The sequence below is a fragment of the Lissotriton vulgaris genome, chromosome 7 (genome assembly GCF_964263255.1).
Source record: "Lissotriton vulgaris chromosome 7, aLisVul1.2, whole genome shotgun sequence".
NCBI lineage: Eukaryota > Metazoa > Chordata > Amphibia > Caudata > Salamandridae > Lissotriton > Lissotriton vulgaris.
The window spans coordinates 611,158,347-611,180,869 of NC_141695.1; the positions used below are offsets into that span (position 1 = coordinate 611,158,347).

At 42.8% G+C, this 22,523-nt stretch overlaps 1 protein-coding gene across 2 annotated transcripts in view; it reads right to left on the reverse strand.

Moving 5' to 3' along the window:
• Positions 1-22,523, reverse strand: part of TSEN54 (tRNA splicing endonuclease subunit 54) — a 232,703-nt gene that overhangs the window by 150,584 nt on the left and 59,596 nt on the right. For both annotated transcript variants that reach the window (XM_086930756.1, XM_086930757.1), the window contains 3 exons: positions 18,917-19,000; positions 14,536-14,634; positions 6,424-6,476 (listed from right to left, as the gene is read on the reverse strand). In XM_086930756.1, coding sequence (XP_086786882.1) covers positions 6,424-6,476; positions 14,536-14,634; positions 18,917-19,000 — 236 coding nt within the window. The remainder of the gene's footprint in view (positions 1-6,423; positions 6,477-14,535; positions 14,635-18,916; positions 19,001-22,523) is intronic.

Genomic DNA, 22,523 nt, shown 5'->3' on the forward strand with positions numbered 1-22,523 from the left:
GACATTCCCCGACACAGCCACATCTCCGTACACCTGAGAAACCTGCACCGGCTCCCCGTCAGCAAGAGAATCACATTCAGACTCCTCACCCACGCACACAAAGCTCTCCACAACCAAGGCCCAACATACCTCAACGACCGTCTGACCTTCTACACTCCCACCCGCCAGCTTCGATCGACCAGCCACGCCCTTGCCGCCGTCCCCCGCATCCGAAGAGCCACAACGGGAGGAAGATCCTTCTCCTACCTGGCTGCCAAGACGTGGAACTCCCTCCCCATCCACCTCCGCCTGACCCAAGACCACCTCTCCTTCAGGAAGCAACTGAAGACCTGGCTGTTCGAGCAGTAGCGGACCCCCCTACCCCTAGCGCCTTGAGACCCTCCGGGTGAGTAGCTTGCTATACAAATGCTTTGATTGATTGATTGATAGTTCTTCCTTTCAAACAAGAAATCCACGTTTACACTCTTTGGAGTAAAGGGTGTATTGCCTTCCTTGTAGGTGATTAATACGCCTATTAAACATAAACAATCCATTAAAGTTATGAGACTGCTTTGAAGATGTTTTGAACCCTTATTAACAGAGTGGTACAGCTAATGCAAACTCATGTTTCCCACTGCTGCATCACCAATGTAGAACACTGGCTCTCTAAATAGTGTACAAAAGTGAGGTGCACTCTCCAGAGAGTCCAGGTATCCCATATTAGTGTACAGGGGCTTGCTTAACCCTTTCGATGCTGATGACGAGCTCAGCTCGTCATCACCCACGGGTGCCGTGTGCTGATGACGAGCTGAGCTCGTCATGGTGCCACTAAAATGGCATTTTCCAGCACAGGGGGGGGGGGGGGGGGGGAGGGGGGAACGCCCAGCAGCCATGTGGTTAAACAATCATAATACATTTTGTACTGGCAACAGTCCAAATTCATTACAAAATATTTGACATCAAACACTATCGGTTTCAGTAAAGCCATCATGTAGCTGGGGGAACTCGTAATGACCAGTGCCCAGTAGGTATTCTTAAGATGGCTTCCCTGTTCACTCGTACCATCTAGTTATAGGATTAAACAGTATAGGGTTAGATCTGCTCATGCAGATATGCCCTCATATGTAATACAATGCCCCCTACCTTAGGGCTATAAGGCCTGCTGTAAGGGGGACTTGCACATATTCCAAGCAGTGACTTTGCCACAGCTCACACGGATTGTGCCATGTCATGTTTTCACTCATGGTTTGCACCATGACACACAGTCTGCAATGACAGGCTGCATGCAATTTGTATGGGGGTTCCTTCTGGTGGCACAATACATGCTGCAACCCGTAGGGACCATTTTTAGTACCCATGCCCTTGGTACCAAGAGTACCACTTACTAAGGACTTATAGAGGTGCCAAAGTGTGTGCCAATTGCGTTACAATTAGACTATTTTACCTTGTTTCAGGAAAAGAGCGCTGGCACTGGGGCCTGGTTAGCAGGGACCCAGTTCACATCAGTCGAAAAACATCAGTATCTGTGGAAGTGACCATGACAAAAAGGGCACTTTCCTGCAACGAACACTATGCAGAAAGAGACTGTCAGAAGTAATGGTATATTATTTTTGAAGATCTGTTGTGTGTGTAAAAAATAACAAGTCAAAATGTTATAACCCTTGCTCTTTTATCCCCACAATTCTATACCATAGCAAGGAGCAAGATGCTTTTTTGGAATTTTCTTTGCCAAAGAAAAAAAAACACAAGCAGTGTCTGGAACCTTGCTGGGGCACAGACATATGTGTCTGTGTCTCAGTTGAATGGAGCTGTACGGTGTGTCAAGACACAAGCAAGATTTAAAGGCATCTTCATTGCTCATTCACTTTCTGAATGAACAGAACATCTGTTCCTTTCCAAATGAAGTTCACATGCCAGAAGGGACACGGAGGTGCTAAAAATAGCTTGACCTGATAAAATCCAACTCGTCAGTGCAAGTGGGCAAGTAGATTTATCGAGGTCTGGTTGCACATAGATCAATATGCCAGACATATTTATAGAGAAACATTATGAAGTTGTTGTTAGTGACATACTCTATGCTTTGACTTCAATAATGCAGAATATAATTACCCATGCGAAGTAAAAGATGAATGTTAGAGCTCTCAATCTTCAATTTAAAATGTTGTAATTAAGGCAATGAGAGTTGGAGAGATAATCAAATAGTTTTTACTTCTAAAGTATGTATATGCATTTGTTTTTCTCATTTGGGTCTGTATGTTAGAATGTGACCACACAAAAATTGTCCCGTTAGATTCATCGGGGATACTACTAGGAAAGATGCGGCTATGTTCAAATTGATTTTGACTGCCTGTTATTGAATATTATTCATCACAGGATATTTCCCCATAAGACTGAAATCCCATGCGAACTCTTTGAAACTTAAAAGAAGAGAGTATTCTTTACCTCCATAATCTCATATTGTTTTCATACTGACTCCAGAGTTTATGATTTGTCATGTATTAGTTATCCCTATGAGAGCTCTTTTCATTACTCTTCTATTGTCCATTTCTAGAAGAACTACTGTAGTGTAGTTCCTATATTCCCAATAGGGTCTGCACATTGCAATAGTATATACTATATTTTAGACGTAGGACTGAGGTCGACTAGGTATCTATCGAATATACTAAACTTAATAGTGAGTGCCAGCTAGCTCAGAGGTCACTAGAAACTTTCTCGAATACACAAGAAGGGATTAGTTTCTGACAACCGCATAAACATGACAACTTTGTTTCCCCAAGAATAAACATATCTTAAGAGTCGTGGAAACAATAGATAAATATATTACTCAGTCAATTGTGCATTCTTCGTTTCAACAGAGGTGCAGAGAAATAGACAGACAGGCGTTTTCAATAAAAGGATTTATTGAACAGTCTTCTTTCTCATGAAAGTAGAGTGAACTGCTACAATCGTAATGCAGGCTGCAAAGTATAATGAGTACAGCGAGAATAGAATTATAAAATAATACTGTAAAAGCATTGTATGGCGTCTAATCCATATAAAAGTACATACATAAATACACAGACTAAAATACTCAATTAGTGCTATCTAAAATACACCTACCCCAATGTACCTAACCTAAGTCCAGTACGCGGGAGGGAGTATTTGTGTAGCATAGGTTTGGTTTTCTTTGCTAAGAATCTATCCAAGATTTCTCTTAGGGTCTAATCAGCTCCATACCTTAGTTTAGAATGAAGGAGGTCTGGTATCTCTGTATCGGGACTCGATTTTCCAACACCCCGCGAGGGGAGCTTGGAAACACTAGAGCTGGATTCTCAGCGAGAGAAAGGACAGCTTCTTGATCACTGCGTCAGCTGGAGGGTCGGCTTCCTTCGGCACTTGCTGTAGCGAGCTTCGTTGGGCAAGTAGATAGTCGTGCTTCTCCGAACCACCGTGTCTTGCTAGAGCAAGTGAAGGCATATTTATACCTCGAAGGTGACTAGTTTGACGTGAAGTCGGGCATAATAACGTCAGTAAAGAACCCCAAGGGAATAGTAGTTCTTTGTAAAGTCCATGAGTTATTGGACAAATCAATATTCAAGCAAGGGGAGGTCCCCGATTGCTTAAGCTGATTTTCCAAGAAATTGTTGTGACGTTTTGGTAGGGTGGAAGTAGCCATGCGTGTATTTGGACTGCATGAGCTATGACTGAATATGGGTATGATTTCTATGCCTATATTAGGGCAATGTGAATTGTACCTATATAAGGGCATGAATCGGGAAATTTCGCTCCGATCATAAAACGCCATACAACACTACGAGGGTTTTTTTTCATCTTCTTGAACAAACTACAGTCCTGATGATGGTATCGCTGATTTCTTGCTACAGAGACCGAAATGTCGATGTAGTGTCATATGTCCTCTAAATCTTGTTGATATATGTGTTATTTGAATTTGAGTTCTATGTTTTGAGCCATTTTTAATTCTTATATAGAACATGGAGGTTTTAACACACTGACGTGTGGTTTTGTATAGTTAGGAAAGTGAATGTATAACCACTGTCACCGTGTGTCTTTCTTAGACTGACCCTATATCAACCCCTTTGTACCTATTTCTTATTAAAAACTGTTTTTTTAAAATATAAAATGTTTAAGTACAACACCTGCGATTGAAGTATTCTGTTTTTATTAATATTTTCCTATGAACTGTTTCTTTTAAGTAACTGTGAAGTATACTAGCATGTCATAATCTGACATAATGAATATGTATCAAAGTATGAAATATTTGTATTAATAATTCCTTTGTGGGCACTTTATATCGATTACAAAATTATTGAAGCAAACATATTGAAGACAAAAATATTGGGTATTCAAGTATGTATAAAGTGTATATATATATATATATATATATATATATATATATATATATATATATATATATATATATATATATATATATATCATCAAGGTAAATATACATGGAGTTCAAGGTAAATTAAATATATGTGGAATTAGAAACAGTAAATGCACACTAAGTGTCATAACATTTTTCTTGCTGATATTTTCGTAGCACAATATGTAGAACTCAATATGTTGGTGGTATACTCTAGGTTGAACCAGTAACCGTTGTAGGAATGTCTTAAAGGCAGGTGCCCCTAACTTCCAGGTACAAATGTGAAGACACGACCAATGAGGGTATGGTTCGTGGAACAAGGGAGAAACATCAAAGTACCAGAAATCAAGGACTTAGCAACCAAGTGTGGGGAAATATTAGGGTCTCTCTTATCTTGACTCAAATCCCCTGCCTCGTAAGATAACGTTGTACTGTGACCTGTTTCTAGATCCTTCAGTGAATATGACAACTGTGCAGGCCTACTAAGGGTGCTCGATTTGTTTTCTCCATCTGTTTTATGTGTTGTTGTTTTGCATTATCTATGGTTGTTACTGCTGCCTTAGCCCAGACGATGCAATGACTGTTGGTGGGAGGAGTGAGTTGATAGCCAAGAGAATTCTACGCTTACTGGCTCTCCCCGTTAAAGGTCTCCTAGTCTCCACAACTTGGATTGCTTGTCCAAAGCCTTCATGGGACATGAATGAAGCATCTGTGCTTGGCTAGGAGTGCATATCTATTGCAAGTGTGATTCACAGATTATTTGGGGATTATGAATTTTGAACGCTGTGTGCTTGTAGCAGAAGGGGGTGGTTTTTTTTCATTTTCGAAAGCTTGGCATGTCCATAATGGATATGCCACCCTGCACATACTACACAAAACATTTTGTACTTGAATGGTGGAGGGCGATCACTTGCCTATTCCTTTGTAAAAATCAGGTTTATCATACCCAGATGGACCCTTAAAGTCAATGTTTGGGTGTACTTGTCATCATTCATGTGTTTACAGGTTTACTACGTTTGTTTTCTCTAGGTAGTAAATGACGCTGTGGTTCCGGACAAGGATATACAAAGTATCCATGTGCAAACATTATGTCTGTCTTCTGCCCTAGTTTCTCGGTAGCTTTGGTTACGCGGGAGGACAACTCAGTAGGTTTGAACCAGAGCAGCTTTAGCACTGTAATCATAAAATTAAAGGCTGGTGCTCAGGGACCTGTGCTGACTTCAGAGCACCACTGAATGTAGTCAGAACAAGATGGTGGTGTGCAGTTGCTTGGAGCGTCTCAGAATGGGCCACTGTGGTGATGGTGTGGTGTGGTGTGGTGTGGTGGTGAACAGGAGCCTGCAGTTACTTCAGATCAGGTCATTCAACAATCAGAGAGCAAGCGATGAGCATGGCCGGATTTAATGGGGACAAAGGACTGAAGTGAACAAGAACGTGCGGTGACCTCACAGCGGGCCTATGTGTGATAATGGAATGGTAGAGTACTCTGTTGGGACAGGTAGCAATCTCAGATCAGGCCTCAATGTGTTAAGGACAAGGTTTGATGGTGTGTAGAGCCCTATGGTAATATCAGTGCAGATCGTGGACTAACGTCAACCTTAGATGGTGGTGCACAGGATCTTGTGCGAACCTCAGAGCATGCCATGGGGAAATTGCAAAATGATGCAGTAATGTCAAAAATTACAGGTGAAGCCAGTAGCAGACTAGCCTCGCAGTTCAACCGCAGACACATTAGGTCTCTTTGGTGCAGGACTGCGCTGAAAGTCATACAGGGTCATGCTTTTTGTGCTCATTATGTTTGGGGGTCAATTGAGTTCCCGTCTCAGATTAGTGACTTGTCCCTGCTGTGTAAGGATGTATGATTGCGACGGTCAGGCTCAATGGAAATAACTGGCACAAAAAACATTCATACCAGTCACAGAGCCTACAACCAGCTCCTTGAAGGGGGCAACAGTTCTTTATAGTGAGTGTCACCTTACTTATGTGCAACAGACAGACTTGACAGCAATATTAGGGTTCACAGAAAAAACAGCAGAGGAGGTAGGAAGATGAGGAGCAAAAATGATGAAGCAAATTACCTGGGATCAAATCTCATCAGGATGTAACCGAGCCTCTTCAAATGACTGAACACCTGGAATCCAAATGAACACACTTAGCAAATGCAACACACCCCAAGAGACAAACACACCAGACTAAATTGAACTCAAGAATTAAAGAATGACTTTATCACAACAAAGAGGATGATAAGGGAATGACTGGTGCTAACATTGCCAGCCCTAATGCTGCTGTGAAATGGTTGCCTTATTTTCAGATTCTCCGTTTACTTTCAACTATATTCCCCATCTATTTGTAGTGGAATATACACTCATTGATGTCTTGGCCATGATATGTCTGTATTTTCTTCCAATTTCATTGAAGAAGACTTCTTAAATCTTTGGGTCAAGAAGGACCTACAGGAGAATGACGGCATCTCATTTATTCCTAAATTGTAGAACCTACTGGTCCTGTGTCATTTGAATCCATCGGTAAGAGAACAACAGATCCTCTCACACTGGGGATGCATGCTCCAAGGAGATTAACACACTTCTTGCACTCTAATGAGAAGTCAACCTGCTTTTTTGCAAGATGCTGTGGAAGCTGCAGAAGCACCTAATTTTGACATCATTAAAATTCTCAATTTATTACAGAAGTTACTTTCCTTTTGACTACTGTTCGGTTCTGGAAACTTTACCTGTTTGGGAGGGTTGCAAATATCATTGACTTTGGGGTTAATGAATCAACGCACTCAAAGACTATGTCCTTAGCTACCGGAATTGCACTTTTTCGCACCTCATCTCCTAAAGAGTGGAAAAAAGACTTAACAAAAAGATGTGTACACCCATGCGTTTCTACGGATACTGACATATCCATTTGTGGCTTTGGGCTATGGGTAAATCAGATCTGTTTGATGTGTCCATAATAAGAAGTTATTCAAATATGCCACGTTATGCTCTGCAAGCTACAACAGAAATTCTTCTACTACTTCCTGCATAAGAAATTCTGCACATTGCTCAAAATGTTCATAGTTTTTGACTAAGCATGTCACCGTTACTGATGCTGTACTAATCTAGTGAAGAGGAATTTCGATAGGGCTGTTTACCCAGCCTTCCAATGCTCTTATTTAGAAGCAGTGCCATTGGTATCCGTATCTGAATCTATTTTGTGTTCTTACAGCAGAGCAAGTCGACAAGGTTCCTTACCACTAGCTATACTGTTATAAGGTGATGGTTGTGGTACAGGTGATTCTAGATAAAGAGGGGCCTAAACAAGCAAGTGGACTGCATTTGTGATATGGTTAGCCAAGTCAGTTAAATAATTTGGCTGTTCCACTGCCTTTTGTGGACAGGCAGACAATTAAATTACAAATGCCCTTGTAAGCCAAGGTGGAGTGACGGGCAACAAAGGAAATTGGGAGGTGGTATTAACATTGTATTGATGGACGCTAAAAGCTACAGGTATGTGCATGTTTATGTTAGTTCAAAACACAGGTGAAACCGAACCAAAAGTTACTAAAGAGAGAGATCAAGACCGGCTTCTCAGGTACAGTGAAAAATTGTGACAACCCCTCATTCAAGAGGATATTCATCGCCTCAATACTAGCAAATGTGAAAATCCCTTTAGTAAGGCTTCTAGAATAAAAATCTTCAAGAGCTGTCTGAGCAGCAATGACTTGAATCAGAATAGAGGGGGTTCACTCAGCTCCCACGTAAATACTACGAAACTCAAAAAGGAGTGAACCACCCTAATCTTGGTAACAGGTTTCGCGATGGTTGATGCGGAGATCCTTAACCACATATTACAGCCACCAGGTGTATATAATCTCTACTGGAGTGATTTGGTGGGCAGCGTCATCATCAGGTCTCCCACCTGGGTACAGGATCGCCAGGTGAGTAAAGCCTCCGCCACTTTCACTGGTATAGGAGGTAATTGTATTCCCTTTGCACAGATCCCAGCATTATCTTCACCCAGACAATTTCCCTCCTGGTGGAGGCATTCCTCGCAAGAAGAATCACTTTCACAGGTATAGGAGGGAATTTTATTCCCTTCTCACTGATCCCACCATTATCTTTACCCAGACAATCTCCCGCTGGTTGTAATAAGTGGTTCAGGTTCTCTGAGACAACCTTCCTGAGACTCTGGAACCAAGATTAGTGTGGTGCACTCCTTTTTGATCAACAATGAAACAGCCTACTGGTACTCTTCATCTTAGTCCTTGAATATGCTATATCAGAAAAATAAGAAGAATCTCTCAAACCAGGCTCTGGAGCCAAAGGTGGCGTCTGTTGTGAACTTGAAACCTCGCGCTCAATCAATTTCTTAAGGTGGAATTTCAACAACTTAAGGTTATTATGGGTGATTTCAGGATCTTCTGTATGTAATTACTGATCACAGGAAACCTCTAGGTTAAAGGCAGAAAAAACTGGAACAGATTGACACAAAATCATGCTTGGTAAATCTGGGATACAGGAGTAAATTTATGTAACAGTGTTCTTTTTAGAGAAGCATTTTTCAACCTTGCTTGTTGACACAGACAATTGAAACCAACTGTGAAGGAGGGAAAGTAGGACTATAGAATAATGGTTGAAAAGGTCTATGCATCAACATACCAAGAAAGAACAAAGGGCAGATGCAGTTCAGATTCACTAATTGTTATGCTCCTATTGGTGTCCAGAGGCTCTATAAGATCTCTTACTTCTATTAATTTGTTATCATAGGAAGGAATTTAGGAATAACTTCTGTACTCATTTTGGAAGGTGTCTTGTATAGTCTCTGCTATAATGAAAGGATCTGCAAACTTTGGGGAGAGTGCAACGTGGAGGATACACAGAATTCAATATTGGATTGTAATTCCCACTGGAGCCCGACTCATTACCTCCTCTTTCCCTCCTCCTAGAGAGCAAGAGCTGAGTACACCTGATATCCAAACTATACAAGGCCTGCTCCGCCATGATATCAACCATAGATGACAAGGTCTGTAGGGACTGGGAAACTGATCTCGGTCGTCCCATCACGGATGACAAGTGGGCAAAATACTGTAAAGTCACAAAAGACGTTTCATCGAACATTTTAAGTTTATGCAAAGAATGTACATCACCCCTACTAAAAATGCACATGCTCTATCCTAGTAGGGCGCACACTTGCGGGAAATGCTGCACCCCACATGCTGACTTTGCCCATCTCACTTGGACCTACACTATTAAAAACTCTTACTCGGAGGCAGTTCACAAAGCGCTCGGTGACCTGATTAAGCTCTCCCTCATCACCACGCCGGAAGTGGCACTCTTGGGATATACAGTAAATTTCCCCAAGACTGTCCGTAGGTTTGCATCCCTTAGTCTGCTATTGGCTAAACGAGAAATTGCACTACATTGAGTCGTAGTACTGCCCCCACTTTGCAAAGTTGGTTGAACAGTCTTGCCTATTGCAACACCAATAGTGAAGTCTACTCCAGCACTCTGCCTAGCTCCTCTCACCCCAAGGACATCTGGGGTCCTTACAAGTTATATGTGGTCTCCTTACAAGTTATATGTGGTCTCCCTTCAAAATTTCCCTGACTCCCTGATGGGCTCAGGCATAGTCCCTACATGTGTAGGGTAGATGGGCAGGGCCACACTACAACGAGGTCCTAGATACAACATGCCACCCTGAGGTGGTATGTCTCGACTCTCCTGGAAACTCCACACGCTGAGGCTGGGACGGGGTGGAATATATCACATGCTAATGGGTGGTGACTAGACAGACACTGGACATGGGAGGGTCCTTGGCAATTGTATTAATCGTCAAATTGCTATTTACTTGGCTGCTATTGCTTTTTTCCTTTAATAACAAGCTGTGAAGGATTCTTTCTGATATTTCAATGTTATGTTTCCTTTTGTGATTGCAATACTGCACAGTGAGCACATACGATTGTATTGATTTGCTTGTCTTGATAATCAATAAAAAGAGTTAAAAAATATATATATACATATTGGATTATAAAATTATGAAATTTATGTTCCTGATCAGTAGTCCTGGGCAAGGTTTTAATGGATAGAGATGCTAGGTTTTTTTTTCTACAGATCATAATAATGATATGTTTTTTTGAATGAAAAGAAAAAAAATGGTACAAGTTGTATGTAAAAAGTAATTTCGGTTTTAGGATTGGTTTGTAGACTAGCTAATTAATTGAATAGGACGTTATAGTTATGTGTTTCCCTTACAAACATTGAATTTTGTTTTTGTTTACAAAAAAATAAAATAATAATTAGTATGCCTAATGGGAAGCATTTTTTCAATAAGAAACACCAGTACGTAATTATTAACCAATGAAACAATTTTTGCTGGCCGAATCAAAAAACCATCATAATGAGCGAAAAGGTAGGTAAGGAAATTAAATGAGTATGCAAATGTGCAGCAGTTGATATCAGCAGTGGCAAAATTATAGAACTCCTAGAATAATGTTGCTCACAGTATCAGAGTAGTATAAATATTTCCAAGAAGCATGCAAGTGTCTGGGAGTGTGCATTAGGGGAACATGCTCTAGTGTGGCGCCAAATGCAACAAATGCAGAAATCGATTTCAGTTTACATCCACTACATGCTTGGGGAGGCAATGTAAATATTTCCAAGAAGCATGCAAGTGTCTGGGAGTGTGCATTAGGGGAACATGCTTTAGTGTGGCGCCAAGGGCAACAAATGCAGAAATCGATTTCAGTTTACATCCACTACATGCTTGGGGAGGCAATGATGGCATTGCCCAACATTTCTGCAATAAGGTTGATCAAATCTATTATCTATTTAACTCTTCTGTCAGTAATAATCCCATTTTGCAAGACTCTGACCACGTCTGCAACAATAATATGAGAAATTACACCATTTTGGTCTGTCTGACCAATTCTCTCCAGTTTACACTGAACAAGTGGAAGTACTTATTCACACTACGAAATCAGGGTCTCTTCATGATCCGTGGCCCTCCCCCTCCTCTGTGTTTAAACAAATCCCAGAATCTATTGCAGCTGTTCTGGTTAACATCATCAACTCCATGTTTACAACAGGCTTCTTCCCAACTACTTGGAAGAAGGCCTCCATTCTCCCTGTCCTAAAAGAACCAAACCTGGATCCAGAGGACCCAGTCATCTACCGACCAATTTCTAGATTACATTTCCCAGAGAAAATAATTTAAAAAATCATGAATACACAATTGGCTCAATTTATTCAAAATTATGACTTGTTGGACCCTACTCAGTCTGGGTTTAGAACGAAACATAGCACTGAGACTGCACTGATTAAAGCCACGGATTAACTTAAGCCTCACTATCTTAGAAGGAGGAGGTACCGCAGCTCTGGTCCTGCTCGACCTGTCGGCAGGCTTCAATATTGTGGACCATGCTATCTTGATCCAACGCTTGGAGACATTAGGCATAAAAGGTATAACCCTGGAACTTCTAAAATCCTACAGCCTACAAAGATGTACACTACTCGAGCTCTCAGCTACACAACTTTGAGAAAAAGTGGTATCGGGATCGGCAAGCACTGTCTAAAATTAAACTTGGATAAAACCAAGGTCATTCTCCTTGGAATCAACCCCCAATTTTGGACTTCGTCCAGCTGGCATTCAGAAATGGGCCATCTCCCGGTTTCAACCTCAAAAGCTTGGCATGGTACTTGACGACAAATTAAACTTCAGCAAGCAAGTTAATGCAGTCATTTACTCTTCTTTCAATGCTCTCATAATTATAAAATAAAGATCATCCAGTATCTTCCTAACAATGCCAGGAAAACAGTAATCTCATCATTAATTTGATCTAAAATGGATTACTGTAATGGACTGTCAATCAGTTTACAGGAACAATATGTAAAAAAAACAGCAGGTCTTACAAAATGCTGCTGCCTCCCCAAACATCATTCAGTTTCTCAAGCCATCAAAGACCAGCACTGGCTGACGGTCAAGAATTGTGTTAAATTTGCCTGGGGCCTAACCTTCAAGGCCTTGCATGACACAAGCACAGAATTTCTAAGACAAGCTATCTCCTGGTATGAATCCAGCAGGAACCTTCCCAACTACTTGGAAGAAGGCCTCCATTCTCCCTCTCCTAAAAGAACCAAACCTGGATCCAAAGGACCCAGTCATCTACCGACCAATTTCTAGATTACATTTCCCAGAGAAAATAATTTAAAAAATCATGAATACACAATTGGCTCAATTTATTCAAAATTATCACTTGTTGGACCCTACTCAGTTTGGGTTTAGAAAGAAACATAGCACTGAGACTGCACTGATTAAAGCCACGGATTAATTTAAGCCTGACTATCTTAGAAGGAGGAGGTACCGCAGCTCTGGTCCTGCTCGACCTGTCGGCAGGCTTCGATATTGTGGACCATGCTATTTTAATCCAACACTGGGAGACATTAGGCATTAAAGGTATGACCCTGGAACTTCTAAAATCCTTTCTAAAGTATAGGGAAAACACTGACGCTGGACAGCTTCAGCTCAAACACCTTCTCGCTTCCTTGTGGGGTCCAGCAAGGGTCCTCCCTTAGCCTAACTCTTTCTTATCTATATGTCACAGAACCCACCCCTTTGATTCGATCTTATGGCTTGTTCCTCAGTTCATACGCAGATGACAAACACGTTGTGTTATCAGCCTACTAAGATGTACACTACTCGAGCTCTCAGCTACACAACTTTATGAGAGAAATTGGTATCTGGATCGGCAAGCACTGTTTAAAATCAAGCTTGGATAAAACCAAGGTCATTCTCCTTGGAAACAACCCCCAATTTTAGATTTCATCCAGCTGGCCTTCAGAAATTAGCCATCTCCCGGTTTCAACCTCAAAAGCTTGGCATGGTACTTGACGACAAATTAAACTTCAGCAAGCAAGTTAATGCAGTCATTTCCTCTTCTTTCAATGCTCTCAGAATTATAAAATAAAGATCCTCCAGTATCTTCCTATCAATACCAGGAAAACAATAATCTCCTCATTAATTCTATCTAAGATGGATTACTGTAATGGACTGTCAATTAGTTTACAGGAACAATATGCAAAAAAGAACTGCAGGTCTTACAAAATGCTGCTGCCTCCCCAAACATCATTCAGTTTCTCAAGCCATCAAAGACCAACACTGGCTGACGGTCAAGAACTGTGTTAAATTTAAAGCCCGGGGCCTAATCTGCAAGGCCTTGCATGACACAAGCACAGAGTTTCTAAGACATGCTATCTCCTGGTATGAACCCAGCAGGAACCTTAGATCAAAGGGAACAAAACAAAAAAGTCACCATCTTCAGGTATAAGATAACTAAATGGGGAGGAAGCGGTTTAATCTCTGGAACACCTGAACTTTGGAATCTCCCATCGATGTACATCAGGTCTGTTCCATCTTTGCAGGTCTTCAGAAAACTCCTGAAAACCTGGCTTTTTTAATAACTCTCTTACGCTCTCTGCTGAGCTAGCACGAAGACACCCTGCCTAGGGTATATGTGCGCTTTACAAATTTTCTAACATAAAATGACAGAGTTTCCAGAGGCAGGATTAACAAGTCTCTTGAAATGCTATTTATACGACGTATTTATTATTGCTACTTTCAATTAGTATTTTATTTTGTGAGATACAGACAGTAATGCTGCTTTCAAAGGTCTTTTTAATAAACGGATGCAGCACTATCGTCATGATTAACTTTCACAATCTCAAACAAATTCGCTGCGAAATACCATAAAAACTGAAGTAACTTCGTCAATTTCATCCCTTGAAATTGGATCCTATGTGGTCAAGGAATTCCAGACGCATGGATTTCGGAAACAGGATTCCAGATCCCTGGGTTTGCTCAAAAGTGTAACTACACCATCAGAAGCATCTCTCACCTAATCAGACTGTACAGTTAGAGATAGCTTCCTCACCTAAACTCTGGGGCTGTAGCAATTTTTCCCTTCTGAGTTCAACTATTTGATAGTGTATTACCGGACTGTTCAGTGGCAGCACTGAGTGGGCCTTACAGGAAGATCGTTTTCTTTAGGTTTTGCAGCATCATCTAGTAAAGCTGCGTATTCTAGGAAGCTAGTCATTGTCATTCTACACAGGCTATTACCAAACTCAAATAAGGGAGCCATAGGGATTAGCTGCGGTATGAAAAATGCCCACTCAGGCAAGCAAAACATTCAGTCCAGCAGTGCCTACCTGGTACTGCAGGAGGGAGGTGGATCTGCAGGGCAGCAGTCTCTCATAAGCTTCTTGGATAGACATGGGCAGACCCTGGTAGAAGAGCTGAATTGAGCCCTAGGGAGAGAGAAGCACAGGTAGATACAATCAGCTGTAAAAAGAAAGAGAGAAGCAAACATGATACAGGTGATGGTGCTTAACTGAAGAAGGAGATTTACACTAATGTTGAGGAGAACAGCATTAATGACTATCACGTCAAACTAAGTGAACAATTTTCATAGGTGGCAGTACAATGTGTTAGCTGGATGGAGTGGTCAAATAAACAGTTCTTCCTTTTTCATTCTCTTAACACTTTTAAACATTGATAAATGTTGTGAGGGATCAGCATGAACTACTGTTTTATCAAAATGCAGCTGCATTTGGACGTTTTGGCCTGTCATTTCTTTTTAAGCTGTTTTTATACATTTTTCAAGTTTACATAAGCTATGCAGATTATTCAAATTGTTGCGTTTCGTAGTTACTTGTTATAAAGATCTTCTGGCGAGCATCTCAACATTATATATACACATTTATCAGGTTTAGCATTGGTTTGCCAATTACTTTGAAGTCCTGGTATGCATCGCGCGATATCATTTACAGTTGATAAACTATCATGCAATTTATTGATCAACACTACCCTTCTGTGGTTATTGAGGCATGTGCTCTACTTCAGTGTTTTGATTGCGTGGTGTTCAGAATAGCATGAACTGTGGAGGCGGGTTATAATGGAACAGTGACACATTAACACATAATAGGGTATAAAACTGGACTGTGAACCGGGCGTGTGGCCACCCTGGTCGCTATTTTCCTTAGATAAGTGTGAGTGACTGGCCTTTTGGCCATGATTTATGATCTACTGTGGAATGGGCATGCAAGTGCGTTTTATTCGCTTTCTCCTTAACGTGGCTTACTCAGTGTCGCTATCTATTTGTGGTGTAAGTTTCTAAGGCACAGCTGTCACTGGGGTTGGGAGCGGAGTATTGTTGTAATGGTTGAGGGTCAGTGCGGCCAAAATTGTGTCTCAATAGTTGCTATAGGGACCTTACGGATGCCTAGCGTGTCTTCTCGATGGAGTACAACGCTCTCCACTTTGGCCCAGGTGAGCATTGAGCGTCTCCACATTTTTATGCAGGGGGGTTGGGGGGTGGGTGTCAGGAGCTTTCCGCCATTTGGAAATCAGCCTTTTCGCTACCACGAACCCCAGGTCCAGGGACCTGGAAGTGAAGTTATTGTTACGGTTTCTCCGGTACAAATTCAGAATGTGGGTGTGTCATTCGGGCGAGAGGACTTGGTCCATGCATAGTGACAGAGTGTTTACTACCGCTTTCCAGTAGTCAAGTAGGGTAGGGCATCCCCAAATCATATGTAGTAGGTCCGCATCGGCGACTGAGCAACTGGGGGCATGTGGCATCCTGGCGTTTCAAGTATTGGTTAAATTTTGCGGATGTGACATATGTTCTATGGGGGATATGGAATTGAATTTGGCGAAGGCGTGCGTTCCTGGTAATTTGTATTGAGCTTGTCAGTGCCGAGGACCATTCTGAGTTTGTGAATTGACGGCCCATGTCATCTTCCCAGTGCTGTCAGAGTGGCAACAAGTCACCACTGTGTGGAGTCTCAAAGAGGCAGCAAACCATTTGGTTATGTGTCCCCCCTGTCCCATGACATGTATGTATTGTACAGTGAGGTGTGTCACTATTTCAGTGGACAAGTCGCCCCATTTAGCGGGAAGTGCTGTCAAGAGGGAGCAGTGAAGTAGAAACTGACCGGGGGGTAATTCATCTTCCTCTAACAACGTAGTGTATGGGATCAGTGCACCCTCGCAATACAGGTCTCCTATATACTGGACCCCTGCTTCTCCCCAGTGCTGCAGTTCATCAGCAGTGGTGTTTGTGGTGCCTCTGGGTATCCCCTCCAGTGGCAAGGTTGGAGTGTACGGGGTGACTGCATGGGGGATATATAGGGCTCTGTGGTAGTATCTGTGAGCTGCATTAAGCATCAACGAGTCTGTTGGCATAGTTTTTGAGCAGGGGTGGAACAGTCTTATCAGTTCTCAGAGGTGCAAGGGGGGCTGTGTGGTTGCATTGTCTCCTTTGAGGCGATCAGCTAGCCACCTGGCGACCCACTGCAGTAGCGCAGCCAGGTAGTATTGCTCTAGATTCTGGGCCACAAGACCTCCCTGATCTGTGGGCAGGTAGAGTGTTTTTATCGTCTGGAGTATCCCCATATAAAATCTTTGACCAGTTTTTCAAGTGGGCAGAGAAAAGGGGGGGGGGGGGACATATAGCAGGAGGTTTCTGAAGTAATATAGAAGTCGAGGCAGACTCATCATCTTTGTGATGGCTGCTCTTCCCGTCACTGACAGTGGGAGCGTACTCCAGAATGTCATCTGGGATCGGACCGCAGTCAGGGCTCTGCCTAGGTTGACATTAACAGATCTGCCAGGTTCCGGTATATGCGAATTCCGAGATAGTGGAAGTGTTCATGCACCATTGGTCCTACTCCCTATTGAGTGCATAGCCGGGGTCTTCGTAGTGTTCGCTGAAGGAGTATAAGCAGGACTTGGAGATGTTCACCCTCTGCCCTGAGGTAGTGGCGACTCTTTATAACATGAGTGCTAGTTGTTGGGGAATTTGATGAATGTGTTTTATATACAGCCGGAGATTGTCTGCATATAGAGATATTGTGTGCATGCCATCACCTGGTGCAACACCCTCCCCTATCTCCGATGTAAGCGCCTCGGCCAGTGGCTCAATGGCTAGTGAGAATAGCAGTGGGGAGAGGGGACTTCACTGTCTGGTCCCCCACTGCACGCTCACCGGATCATATATGTAAGGGCCTATTTTTACTTGTACTGTTGGAGCATCATATAAAAATCTTACAATGCTTAGTAAGGAATTACCCAGTTTGTATTTCTCCAGCACCACGAACAGGAACCCCCATTCCAAGGAGTCAAAAGCTTTCTCAAGATCTAGTATCAGGCATCCTGCATGCGGCCAGCAGGCTTTTGAGTAAGTGGCAATTCCAAAGAATCGGCGCATGTTTAATGAGGTGCTCCTGGAAGGCACAAACCCATTCTGGTCTGTATGCACAGGAGTGGGGACCACCTGTGTGAGTCCATCAGCTGGTAGCTTCGCTAGTATTTTATAATCAACATTGAAAGGCGCTAGTGGCCTGTATGATCCCAGTTCAATGGGGTCTTTGTCAGGCTTGGGCAGGGACACCAGATTTGCTTCTCTCATGGATGGGGACAGGAGTCGCTGCTCACTCAGTGCTGCTGTATACAGCACATGTAAGTGGGGAGTGAGTGTTGTGACGTAGGCCTTATAGAATTCCGCTGGGAATCGGTCTGGGCAAGGGGTTTTCCTATTCGCTTGCGCCATTATTGTGCTTCAGATTAACTCAGGTGTAATGTGCTCATTTACTAGTTGATATCAAGGAGGTGTGGGGGATTCCCACACTGAATCCTGTAGGTGCTCCTATAGAGGTACAACAAACCTCTAGCTTCTCCAAAAAAAGTCGGTGTTTCACTTGGGATTTTCATTCGCATTTAAAACGTTTCTTCACCTAAATATGCTTGCAGGCACAATCTCCACATAGATTCTAATTACTTGCAGTTTGGACTTTCGTTTTGACTTAACCATTTCTTTTAGTATCTTCGACTGATTTATTTATTTATTTTTTCAGGTGTTCACGATTTCATAGCAACCGCCCTTACTTTAGTTTGCTTCGGTGTCACCCACCACACTTGGATTCTATCTTTCAGCTATATTACATTTACTTTGAGGGTCCAGTCCCCTTCCTGAAACAGTGTTTGTTTCCTTTACAGATAAAGTTGAGTCCCCTGATGAAGGGACTTTCGTCCCGAAATGCATAGGGATTTTTTGCATTTTGAAAACGTTTGTGATGGATAAAATGTTAACAACTTTATTTGAGTCTATATGATCGCAATATATGACTTTTGGAATAAAATCCTGATGAAGTACATGGATCTTTGAACCAGAATATTTTTGGAGAACCTAGAGGTTTGTTGTACCTCTATAGGAGCACCTACAGGATTCAATGTGGGAATCCCCCACACCTCCTTGCTATCAGTTTTCAATTAAGAGTCCCCCACCAGCCAGAAGGGACCATTCCTGAGGCGCCCAGAAATGTATTAAACTTTCTATTGAGGATTACCTATTTGAAGCAACATTACAATTTAAGGTGTGCCACACCATACTTCATATTCTCATTTACTAGTTCCCTGTGCTCCATCATTGCTCAGGCAAACGACGTTTTGGCCTGCCAGGACAGTTTGCCTCGTCTTGCTCTCACTGCAACTCTGATCAGTCAGTCACACCTTTCTGTCCATACTCACACACTCCAGCAGGTAGATGGCCTCTTCGGTCTGCAGACATTGCTTCCCTCGCCTGGTGAATCCCATGGTGTGCCAAAATTTCCCCTGCATGCAAAGGGCAGTGTCAAAGTCAGGCAGAGCCAAACAGTCATCAACCCACAGTGGTCCTCCTCGGACAAAATATTTGGACCTCAGTGCATCCACGGTTACCTGCTTTCAATTACTGGTAGTGAACATATCTAATGAAATGGTTACTTACCTGAAAAACTGTTTCTTCTGCATAAGAATAATTGCTTTTCATTCTATACTTATGTTCAACTTCTTATCAAAGTCTTCAGAAATCATTATGGTTTTGTCTGCAATAATTTATAGCTCTGCTTAAAGAAAAGACTCAAGTATTCTGCTCCACTTTAGGTATAACCATCAAGCACTAAAAAAACGAGAAAGCTAAGCAGTGAATTTGAGGAGGCTACTGGAAGACCGACTGTTACAGGTAAGTAGCTTTCCGTTCTTGAGTACTGGATTGTTTTTGCATTCAGAAACGTAACGAGATATCAAGCAGCCTACATGTAGGGAAAGGTAACTCTGAAGAGACACTTGAAATTCAAATAATTGTTTAGGTGTGATATTTTCAAATCATATAGCTAAATGTATATGTGACATATCTCAAGAGTGTCATCAGATGGAGTATCTTAAGAGAGCTGCTACTGCAGCCATAGTCTTATGGAATAAACTCTGGTTTGACTTGGTAAACAACATTATATCTTCCATTAATTAATAGTGACAATATCCTCAAAACTGCAAATACGAAAGAAATTACTTAACAGTGCACTGCAAAATCAAAAAGGCTTTGAAGACGCAATGGTCTTTTTCAAACCCAGTACCCTTGTCAGCAAGGAATATATGCATTCTCAGCTTGAATTTTACTAGGTTGTACATACAATTTCAGGATCTGGGAAAGGCTTGAAACTTCCACACATCAGGACAGAAAGGCTAGGCAGGTCCCAACTCAGTGCCCTGTCATGAATTCCTGTTCCCTAAATGAGAGCTCTGTCTGGATTAGGATGGGCTAAGTACAGGATGGGTTACTAGATCCTGGTCCTGTTGGATGATTCAGCGTCCTCCTCTCAGCCTACATTGCGGCTTAGGGTTTCAGATGGATTCTTATAACTTCTAACTGCTGATTCCTCACCTTTGAATATCCCCTGGGCACCAGACTGTATCTTGAGAATTTTGTAGCAGTGTTCCCACGTGCTAATAGGTGACGTTGTGCGGCTATGCCTAGAGTCCAAATCGGACTACTCCTGCCACACTATACTGATGATGTTGTATACTTTTATTTACAAAACGCCAGTGTGCATGTTACCTCCCTAGAGAGAGAGCTTGATTCACCACATGGGCCACTGATGGAAGAAAGTCCCTCATTCGCAGTGGTGATTGGGAGGGCAGCCGCAGGACTAGAATTGCAGCTTCTCTCTATTGAGACAAATGTGTTGACAGATATTTTGCAGCCGGGCTGGAAATATCTGAGCCCTTGCTTCCATTTAATAATAGCCTCAAAGATTCTTTGATGTCTCCCTGCTATAAACAATAGTCATGTCTACCAGCTAACAGGCAGGGGGACTGACGTAATCAGCCGATGACTGGTTATCTGGATTTTCTAATCAGACGCCCCATTCCATAGAATCTTATTGCACAATCCTGGACCGGTAAAATGCAGGCAGATAATACACATGCCAGTAGAGGTACAATTCTTCCAACTCCTCTTCCCCTGCTACAACGGGGAAGAAACCACTTTAGTTTGCCCTCACAAGCACACGCCCACTCAGTGGGGGCAAAGATCCAGGAGTACCCCGGGTTGGAGATTCTTCGCATCGACAGGTGGGTCCTCCAAATTGTTTAAACAGGCTACAAACTACCTTTTCTCTCCGCCACATCTGCATTCACACCAGAATGAAATTCAAAAGAGAATTCTACCACAGGGGCTATGCGTCTTGCTCTCCAAGGGTGCCATAGAGAAAGTGCAGGACTCTGATAAAGGCATTTGTTGCTATTCCTAATAGTTCCTTGTCCAGAAAGGTTTGTTGGTGTCAAGGATATGACAATTTCTGGTCACTAATGCCCAGTTGCGGGGCACAGTCAGTGCACTGGAATTCCGAGTACACTGCACTGCACAAATACCACCACCTGTTGATGCCTGACTTTAAGATGGCGGCGCACCAACCCCAGCCTGTGGCACCATAGAGATCCACGGGGGCTGTCTTGAAGCACCCTAACAGCAACATGGGAGCCTTGGGGGGGGGGGGGCGGGCGCGGACAGCAGGACCTGTCTACGGGGAGTGGAGACCGCCAGCACCTAAGTGGCGACCCCTCAGGCTTGAACGCGACCAGGAGAGTGATTCAGCCCTCACCCGACCTCCTCACCCTCCAAGACACTTGACACGGAGATCTTTTCCATCGGCAGCTGAGACCTAGACATTTTGACTGACGCCCGGTGGAGCTACTTCGCGAACTAAAGGGGAAATGGGCTATGGATTTTCCTCCTTGACCCTCACCTACCCAGCCAGTCTTTGGGCAAACTCTACTGTGTCTCTCTTCTGGACCTTTCTCTCTTCTCCTCTTCACCATACCTTCTACCCCCCTCCTCTCTACTCTTCTCCTCTTTACTGTTATTGACTTTTGCCCTCACCCGACCTTGCTCATAGTTCCCACCCTGTCTATCCACTGGACTTTTTTCTGTGAATTTTCCCCATCAGTTGAGACCTAGCTATCTGATTGATGCCCAATGGCGCTACCTGTTTAGCTATTGGGGTGATGGGCTGTGGATTCCCTCCTTGGATGTCACCTACCCAGTCGGTCTTTAGGCAGACTTCCTTTTGTCTCCACTGTCGTCTTTTCGTCTCTCCTGCCGTCTTTTCCCTCATCCTCCCCATCACACTTCCCCCTCCTATTTGTCTCACCTTTCTTTCTTTCCCTCTTTGTTGCATAATTTTTGATGTAATGTATATTTGTTTTCATTCTCTAACATTGTGTATGTAGCCTAATGTAAAGTGCTCTGATACCTACGGGTCCAGCCAGCACTATATATAACTCATAAATAACGTTCCTCTGAACTTATGTTGGACCTTTGACGACGCCCCATGGGCATCAAAACGGTTTGTACTCACCTCGATGCATGAGCAACCTTTGTCGATGCCCGGTGGAGCTGTCACATGCGTCTAAAGAGGAGTCTGGCCCTGGTTTCACCCCTTCCGCCTTCACCTACCCAGTCGGACATCTGACATTGTTTTCCTCGTTTCTCCCATTGTGTATTCCCTCCCTCCCTCTCCTCCTCCTCCTCCTCCTCCGTGACTCTGATTTAAGTGATGTAACTATGTAACCTGTAACTCATGTAAAGCACTCTGATACCTGCGGGTCTAGCCAGTGCTATATAAAACTTTTCAAATTAAAAACAAATTTAAAAAATAGCCCCCATCTTACATTTTGATCGTGAGAAGACTGTTCCTTGTAGACTTAGAGCAAACTTTGCAGAACAGCATAGATTTACCTATCAATTGAGAGCGCATATGGAAATGAGAACAAGGCAAGAATTCACCTCACCTTGTCCCCTCTACTCCTCATCCTGTAC